The sequence below is a fragment of the Mytilus edulis genome, chromosome 2, assembly GCF_963676685.1.
Source record: "Mytilus edulis chromosome 2, xbMytEdul2.2, whole genome shotgun sequence".
Lineage (NCBI taxonomy): Eukaryota > Metazoa > Mollusca > Bivalvia > Mytilida > Mytilidae > Mytilus > Mytilus edulis.
This window is the reverse complement of record NC_092345.1, coordinates 9,146,433-9,156,531: the sequence shown is the minus strand read 5'-3', so window position 1 is coordinate 9,156,531 and position 10,099 is coordinate 9,146,433. Positions and strand designations below refer to the sequence as shown.

Below are 10,099 nucleotides of genomic sequence, written 5' to 3'. Positions count from 1 at the left end.
TCTCTTGAACTGAATTTTAATGTGCGTATTGTTATGCGTTTACTTTTCTACATTGGCTAGAGGTATAGGGGAGGGTTGAGATCTCACAAACATGTTTAACCCCGCCGCATTTTTGCGCCTGTCCCAAGTCAGGAGCCTCTGGCCTTTGTTAGTCTTGTATTACTTTTATTTTAGTTTCTTGTGTACAATTTGGAAATTAGTATGGCGTTCATTATCACTGAACTAGTATATATTTGTTTAGGGGCCAGCTGAAGGACGCCTCCGGGTGCGGGAATTTCTCGCTACATTGAAGACCTGTTGGTGACCTTCTGCTGTTGTTTTTTTCTATGGTCGGGTTGTTGTCTCTTTGGCACATTCCCCATTTCCATTCTCAATTTTATTAGTAGTTCGTCATTCTTTTAAACACGTTTGTAACCTTGATAGGTTATCAATTGTTATCAATTGTTATAATTAAGTCATAAACGTGACAGGTACGTAAAGTATATCGTCACACAGATTTGTGCTTGCAAAAAAGAACATGATTAAGGAGGCTCGCGGGTACAAAAATTTCAGCAAAAAATTAAATATTTGTTTTTTCATTAATTTTTTTTATTTATTACACTATTAGTTTTATTATACCTTACATATATTTTAAACAATTCTATTGGGTGAAACGTTATCACGTGACATGGAATAATTCAGTTGTTTTTCATTCAATTGCAAGGAAGGACGAATAACCCTAAAAATTTGCACCAGCGGTGAATAACCCTATTATTCACCGGTGAATAACCTTTTCAGTTTGTTGATTTGTACTTGAGTTACCTCCCGTGAAAATGACGTCACAGACGTAAATAAACAAAATGGCAGCGTTCACGTTACACTGGAAGCCCACCGAGAGAAATGGAAATAAGGCAGTGGTCATGAAAAGAGTGCCAGCAGCCGTGTCTCTTATAAACGGTCCTTTTCAGGGCCATCAATATTTTACAAAAAGATACTACCTTTGTTGTACATTCGAGAAATTCTAGAACACAAAGCCGTATTTTCAGCTTGTGTGTTTGTGTTGACTGTTGTGTAAAGTCCAAAGAAGTGTTCGACGTTAGTTCGGTATAATAAAACAATTGTGGCCCCTTAGAGTCGATGAATATCCAAAATTGTCAACCCTTAAAAGTTATTTCACTCAATGAAATAACCTTCTCGTGTTGACAATTTTGGATATTCACCTCTTCAACGGGCCATAATTGTATTATATTACTTTATGATATGGTACAAAAAAATCGCAAAAAATCGATTCGGTTTGGCCCCAGATGACTTTTTGAAATGTTAAGGTGGTACCCAACACTTTCACTAAAATTAATTTGGCTCGTTTAATTTTCATAAAATTTTGTCAAAGTATTTACTTTGACCCTTTAACAAAAATATAAAAATTTCAAAAATTTTGAACCAACCGTTTTGTCAGAAAAAATACACTGGTTATATAGCAGTTTGACAAACACCAATTTTGATCATTGAGAAGCTTAATACTCCCTTTACAACACAACGTAATTAAAACGTTAAGCTGACTTTACAGAGTTATCTCCCTGTAGTGTTAGGTACATTGAAAAAGCTCCGTGCCCTATATTTTTAATTACTGTTGTCAAAGGAGCTGTACATAAACTAAAAAAATGTAAAATTTAAGCGTTTTCTGTAATTTAGTTCTTTCTTTATTTCGTTATTATCTCTATTAGTTCAACAGAAAAAAGGACATTTACAAATGTGTATGCTTCTTTCGGAGGCAGAGTGTGAGCTTTAACGAACGGTGACCCCATTTTTTATTTCATTTTTCTATTACGCATATGATAAAGTTAATTTATAGAAAAATATAGCGAAATCTTATATCTTTTTTTTTATTTATACCATAAATATCATATTAACTTTTATAATTACCGAGATGAATAAAAATGAGATATACGAAAAATGTGCCTACAAAAAAAATCAATCAAATATACCGAACTCTAAAGCCGTGTTCACATTGAACTGAACTCAATGTTGTGTTAGTGTAACTCACGCGTAAAATAAACACAATTAAGGCCGTGTTCACACCAAAGGCCATGTACAGTAAACATGTTTACAATTATTTTAATGTAATGTACACTGGTTTCACATTAAATTTGTTCACATCTATACACCTTGTTTAATTACCTGTACATAAGGTTTGTTCACACTTGTAAACTATATGTCATTTAAATGTTCATTTAATACGTAGAACCGAATGCAAACTTTTCGGACAACCTTATTATTAGTTAGGAAACGACCTTTTTGGCTTCAAAACGGGGGAGGGGGTTTTCCTTAATTAAAAAACACATTCTAGCCATACAGATGAAAATATTCTGAATCCAGTGTTTCCCCATAGTGCATTATAGGGCCTTTATCGGGAATCCGGGATCGGGTGTTTTTATGTTCGGGATTTCGGGTGATTGTTGCTTTCGGAATACGGGAATTCTTTTTACGAATTTCGGGATGTCGGGATTTAAATTTCTTTAAGTTCGGGACCTCGAGATTTCATGTGTTAATCCCGGAATTTCGGGATTAAGACCCTTCATTATAGTGTTATATTTTGAAAAACATATTTGATTGCTAGCATCGGAAAAAAATGAAAAAAAATCTGACTCAGAAAAAACACATACTTTCCTCTTTGAAGTTAAGTGGTTGCTCCTTTCTGAAAGCCATTTTGATGATTTGCAGTAGTTTAAAGATACTGAAGACGTCTCGATTATGCATCAGAAAACGTAGGCTGCTTTAGAGCGCTTACAGACGAAGAAATAGGATTGAGATCACTATATTTCTGTTTGTTTCAAATGGTATTTCTTCTCTAAAGAGTATTTGGCAAAGGGAGGGGGTAATGTTTTGTTTTTTTTAATTTTTTAACAGTTTAATAGATATAGGAAGATGTGGTGTGAGTGCCAATGAGACAACTCTCCATACAAATAACAATTTAAAAAGTGAACCATTATAGGTTAAAGTACGGCCTTAACGGATCTAATATACTAGACAAACAATTCAATTTTTCCTTACACTTTTTTTAGTAATGCATTTATGTATCGTTGTTTAAGTATAGACCAGTGGCAAATATATCTGTGTACGTCCAGTCAATTCGGGAATACCTCTGTAAATGAATTATGTGTTCTGCAATGTTGATGCATTGAGTCTTGATAAGCAACGTAAAGTTTTTCTTTATAACGAATAAATATATCAAGTTTAGACAAACATTTCTGTACAGAACTTTATTAATAATTGTTATAAATATAAATTTTATTCAAAAATCGTTTCTTCCTTAAATATACATGGTAAAATTAATGTTCTACGTGCCTAATTTTGTGTACACTAAACTTACACAAGGTCTACATTGACTATCGACTGCATGTAGACAAAACATGATTTAAACTACATGTAAACATTGAGTTTTATAAATGGGAACGTAATTGGGTTTAGTTTACGTGTGAGTTACACAAACACAACACCGAGTTTAGGTCAATGTGAACACGGCCTACGTTCCCATTGATACAACTCAATGTTTACATGTATGTACCGTGTAGAACGCCACATGCGGGGTGTCGGCTATGTTTTGAAACGGTATGGCAATTTCGAAGCGGAGAAAAACTATCAAACTAAGTTCAAGTATCAAAATTTCTATTTTTAGAATTCTTAGTACCATATTATGTATTGCACGGAATGAACCGAAACATAATACATTTCCTGCAAGCATTATCAGTCGTTTTCAGTGCTCTTTTTCCTTAAACACCTATCCCTAGTTTTCCGTGTTGCAGATTTTAAGGCTTCATATGGAAATTTCTTGAAAAAAAATATTTTAGACGACGTCCTCCCGTATCATTTATAAAGATTTGAATTTCTATCGTAGAATTAAACCAAATACCAGGTTTTAAAACTTGTTTTTCATCAAAAAATGAAGTGTCGCTTGGGGTGTAAAATTTTGCGTCTCAAGGGGTAGAGGCTTTAATAAAAATAGAATAAATTTGAATAAACATCGGTCTTTAAGGGGGCTCGCGGGTCTAAATAATTTTTTTTATATAGGATTTTGCTATTTTTTTCTATAAATAAACTTTATCCTATACTTAATGGAGAAAAAATATATGGGGTCACCGTTCATTTAAGCTCACAATCTGCATTTGAAAGAAGCATGCATTTTTGTTAAGGTACTTTTTTTCTGTTGAACTAATAGGAGAAAAAAAGGTATATCGAAATAAAAAAAAGAACTAAATTACAGAAATCGCTTAAATTTTACGATAGTTTAGTTTAAGTACAGTTCATTTGAAAAAAAAAAATATAGGTCACCGATGAGTAAAAAAAATAATTTTTATGCCAAATAAATGGGATTTTTTTTTACCAAAGGGAGATAATTTGGAGCTTTTTCAATGATATAAACATTGTAAAAGTCATCTGGGGCCAAAACGAATAGATTGTTTTGAGTGATTTTTGTAACATATCATAAAGTAACAACTATTAAGTGTAATGAAGAAAACAAAATGTTTGCTGGTTTTTTTGTACCCTCGAGCCTCCTAAATGAGGTTCCTGAATTGAGAGGACCACACGAAAAGGGGATGCATGAAACTTTTTTTTATCTCCCTCCTCCTCCTTTTAATTGTTATCAGCTTATTTAATTAATAAATATAAAAGAACAAACAATAAAAACCAATACTGGAAATTCTGATAAAGACAGTTTTGATATGACAAAAGATTTTTGCATTATATAATTGAATTCCGCGGGTAAGTGTTATTAGAGGGGGGCAAAGGGGGGGGGGGGGGGGGGGTCAATAACAGCAAAACAGTAAATTGATTTGGCTTAAAATAGATAACAAGGAATTGAAAAGGGACAATAACAGATAACAGTAAATGAAATTTGAAAACCAGTCCAACAAGGACCAATACAGTACAGTCAGTACATCTTATTATATAACTGGTTGTATGGATTGCTGCTATATAGGCCTTTACAGAGACATATATATTCACTTATTTTAAGGATATTTTGTCGAGAAATTAAATATTTGAAGCTGTTAAAGACACATCTTTATTTGCAGCAACAGTTTCTAAGCTTCACTTTTCATTATGTGAACCAGTTAAAAAGCTATCGAAATATTGACAGTCAGGGTTCTCTTTCATGTAAATACAAAGAGGAGGAGTAGCACTTTCAAGTGTGAATGCTAAAGAAAAAGATGTCGTGTAAATTCCAAAGGCAACATTTCACTCATATGCTCGAGCTCAAACAAATGATACATATATACTATTTTTGTATTTTGTAAATAAGTATAAAAGGAGATGTGGTATGATTTTTTCGTTATTCGTTCATTTTTTTACATAAATAAGGCCGTTAGTTTTCTCGTTTGAATTGTTTTACATTGTCTTATCGGGGCCTATTATAGCTGACTATGCGGTATGGGCTTTGTTCATTGATGAAGGCCGTACGGTGACCTATAGTTGTTAATGTCTGTGTCATTTTGGTCTTTTGTGGATAGTTGTCTCATTGGCAATCATACCACATCTTCTTTTTTTATATGATTACCAATAAGACAACTCTCCAAAAGAGACAAAAAGACACAGAAATTAACAACTATAGCTCATCATACCACCTTCGACTATGAGCAACAAACCAACACTGCATAGTCAAATATAAAAGGCCTTAAAATGAAAAACGAAAAACAATCAAAACGAAAAATTTAACAGCTTGATTTATCTAAAAAATAATAAACGAAAACAACCAATGAATTGCAGGCTCCTGACTTGGGACAGGCACACACAGAATGTGGCGGGGTTAAACATGTTAGTTGGTGCCTAACCTTGGACAGTGGTGTAACAGTACAACATAACGTTTATTATTTGGTCATTGAATAAAAATTATATACGGTGTATCAAGACTTTTTTTTATAAAAAAATCCATATAATAAGTTATTGTAAAAGTTATACATTTTTTAAAGTGATTTTTAGTCAAATTTTATACAAATGGTCATTTTCACAAATTATAATTTGTACAAAAAATGTGTACAAAGTCAAAATACAAATTATAATTTATAAAAAAAATGTGTACAAAGTAAAAAAAAAACCTATAATTTGTACCTATTTTTTGTACAAATTATAATATGTACAAAATTTTACATCTAAAAACATGTTCACAAAAAATGGAATTTATTACAAAGAGTAATAATAATGTATACGGGAATGGTCCTGGACCCCACTGTTTTTAAATATGTTTATGTGATGTTTGTTACTGGAACCCTTCTGCAAATACGTGACCTCTATATCACCAATGGAAAGACCCCAATAGTGATAATAAGAAGATGTGGTATGAGTGCCAATGAGACAATCCTCCATCCAAATCACAATGTTCAATTTCAAAAGTAATGTAAAAACAGTACAGTTTATTTAAAAGTTATAATAACCGTCTATAAGTATCATCATAATTCATATATAACATCTATAAAAAAAAAAAAAAAAAAAAAAAACATGGACGATACGTCTTTACAAAGTATGGCCGTTTTTGTTCTATGGCCGATACATCATATGGACGTCATGGCAGTATGGCCGTTACGTCCTGCATCGGATGTCAGAGTAATCTAGGACTAAATTTATTCCAATTCAACAAATGTATGCCAGACACTGTCTAACAGTTAACAGCAAAACAATCTCACAATAACAGATACCAATAAAAATAATAGTCCTATAACAGATAACAAGGAATAAGACAATAACAGCTAACAGTAATTATATTTTCAAAATAACAGATAACAAAGAATTAAATTACCCCATAACAGCATAACAGTTAAACCCCTTGCCCCCTCTTATTCAAATGCATCACATTGGTATTTATTTAAATCTACGAGAATGAATGTATTTCGAGATTTTATTTTTAAAATATATTGAAGATGCAGCATAGTAAAGAAAAGTATTTACATTATTTTTTCAATTCAGGATATTCGAATGGCTTCAAATACTCTAAAAGTGGAACAGATGTGCATGCCATGTAGCTTTAGAGACCTATCACAGGAGGCTTCGTTTTGGTGTATAGTTTGTAAAGAAGGTCTATGTTCGAGTTGTAAAAAACATCATCTATCAATAAAAGCCTTAAAATCACATGATGTGCTGCCGTTTGAAAGGCGTGAATCAATTCCCGAAATGCTTGGCCAAGTGCAACACACCTGTTTGCAACATGACCAGAAATTTGAATTTTATTGTTCTGACCATCAAGAACCGTGTTGTATAAGATGTATATCTCAAAATCATAAAGGTTGTCAAACCGTTTGTTCGATTAATGAAGTCATTGAAAATGTTAAATCTTCTATAGCAATTAATCACATTGAAGAGGGAATAGATGGGATGATTTTAAAAATGGAAAAGATTATACAAAAGAAAAAAGAAGCTGATCATACCTTCGAAGGTCAGGTCAATACTTCAAAGCAAGATGTAACTGACTTAAGGAAATGCCTTGAAAAAAAGTTAGATGATATATGTAAGATCTTATATGCAAAAATTGATGAAGAGAGATTAGCATATTGTGAGGAAATGTCAGGGAAGATGGATACACTGAAAGAAAGGTTAAAGAATATGCGTGCATTGAAATCAAGTTTAATTCTGGCAAAAGAAAATGGAACTAATCTTCAAATATTTCTGTGTTTGGGTGTATTTGAAGAGTCCTTATCCAAGCAAGAAAGTTTCCTGTCTACAAGCCTCGAAAAAGGAGATTTTAATAATAAGGAAATTAGCTTTAAGCCTTTTGACGATATCAAAAATGCTTTGAAAGTAGAACACCTCGGTAAAATTGAGATCAAAACAAACTCTCTTGAGGTTTTTACGGGTAGTCTCAGTCAATCACCGTGGATACAGGGGAAATCTAAACACAATTTTAAAGTTAATATTGACAATGTTAAACTCGTCAAGAAAAAAGAAATGAAGTTTTCCAATGTGAAAGTTACCAGCTGTGCTATCTTACCAAACGGCTCCTTTCTATTCACTGATTTTTCAGATAACAAAAGGTTAATGCTTTATGATGGAAATTGTACACTATTACGGTACATCCCTACTGAACGCCCTCCATTTGGTATAGCTATATTGAACCAATCAACTATAGCTACTACTTTGCCAAGTGCAAAAAAAGTTTTGTTTCTTGAGATTCTCTCTGACGATAAAATTGTGAAGCAGATAAGTTTATTAGGCGAATGCTTTGGAATAGATTGTTCCGGAAATCGACTAGCAATTGCCGTAAAAGGATATGGTATCCAAATATTTAGTATTGACGGGTCACTTTTGAAAACTATACAATTTTCATGTACTATTCTGTCCTTTAATGGGTCTTACATTTACTACATTCCGGGTGAACAAAAGGAACTAAAATGTTGTGATGATAACGGGCAATGTATTTGGCATATAACACTGCCTGTATCAAAGTTTTATGAGTACCCGTCCCTTTACACAGATGAAGATGGAAACGTCTATATTGCTGAGCGTCATGGAGACCAACTTTTTATCGTATCGCCCGATGGAAAAATCATAGACTACTCTTACAAAGAACAGATGAGCTTTATAATATATGCGGTGTTCATATGGACAGACAGAAACAACAACTACTTGTATGCACCAAATGGAACGAACTTGCAGTTTTATACGATTTTTTGTAGATAGAACCCATTGTCTTACATGTCTTAATAATTAGGATAGAAGTGAACACCTCATAATTTGAATTATTTTAACTAAATTGTATTTTCTAATGATTAAAAAGACTGAGCAACATGAACCTCACCAAAACTAGGTATGATCTCAGGTGCTTTGGAAAGGTGAACAGAACCTGCTCCACACGTGTCTTTCTAGTTTTAAATTCAATCAACGATCTCACGTCTTAAACTCATTCGGAAAGAGGATATATGTCTTCTCTTTCAGTTCATGGTCGTTGTTTGCTAATTTCATCGAATAAATAGATTAGCAATGATATGATCATGTAATCTCAGATCTCGAACTTGTACCATCTTGCTAAATGCAACCATAATTGACAAATCAATACTGGAAAAAATGAGGTATTAACTGTAATTTTCTGTGTAAATGAATTCGGTTTCCTTATTATAGAGGTTTTAACCTTCTTTCTGCCATACGGCCGATTTGGCCGATGCAGAAACAGTACCTTTGACTGCCAAGGATCGGCCCAAAGTAAGCTGGTTCTCGACTGACTACTACACTTTATTCAGTTTAAGTGAAGCGTAATACAAGCGGATTCCAGTTTAGGCCCAAAGCCGATGTTATTTCTGCTGTGACGTTGTTACTTGACGTCATAGAGAAGTAGCAGTGCCCCGCGAAGCCAGCATTGAAGAAAATCCGTTGTTGTTCAGAGATCTGCTACCAGGCTCATGTAATTTTCCTTTGATGGAGCCTATCAATTTATTATTACACAGAAGTTATCGTCATTTAATTACATTAACATATTTCTTTCTATTGTTTTTACCAAATGAACGAATATGTTTAAAAGTCGTCCCAGTTCCAATATAAATGCATCTTTGCCATATTCCGTGTATAATATAACTATTAAACAGAACTTTGTTTTGTTGATGGGCAATAGACTTTATAAATATAAAAAAGACGATGTGTATAATTGCCAATGAGACAAAACCACAAAAAGACCAAAATAACACAGCATAATGGCAAGCCGTTTTACTATTTATTCTAATTTCAATATATCTAATAAACTTTATAAGATGTCTCGTATAGTTTATAAGATATCCCATATAGTTTATAAGATATCTTATATATCTTATATAGTTTATCAGATATCTTATAAAATATAGAAGATATCTTATAAACTATATGAGATATCTTTTAAAATATATAAGATATCTTATAAAATATATAAGATATCTTTTATAAAAAATATTTATAAGATATCTTATATAAATTTTTTTTATAAGATATCTTATATAAAAAATATTTATAATATATCTTATAAACTTTAGAAGATATCTTATATACTTTATGAGATATCTAATAAACTTTATAAGATATCTCATATAGTTTATAAGATATCTTCTAAAGTTTATAAGATATCTTATAAAGTATCTAAAAGAGGGACGAAAGATACCAAAGGGACAGTCAA

General features: G+C 32.5%; 1 protein-coding gene across 1 annotated transcript; it reads left to right on the top strand.

The window, feature by feature from the left end:
* The first annotated feature begins 7,353 nt into the window (after window positions 1-7,353).
* On the top strand, window positions 7,354-8,643 carry LOC139510432 (uncharacterized). The gene has a single exon (XM_071297015.1). It carries the CDS (start codon window positions 7,354-7,356, stop codon window positions 8,641-8,643), a length of 1,290 nt encoding a protein of 429 aa, XP_071153116.1.
* The last annotated feature ends 1,456 nt before the right edge of the window (window positions 8,644-10,099 follow it).

Excerpts from the sequence above, each read along its gene's own strand:
- LOC139510432 (XM_071297015.1), top strand. The coding sequence starts at position 7,354 with ATGGAAAAGATTATACAAAAGAAAAAAGAAGCTGATCATACCTTCGAA.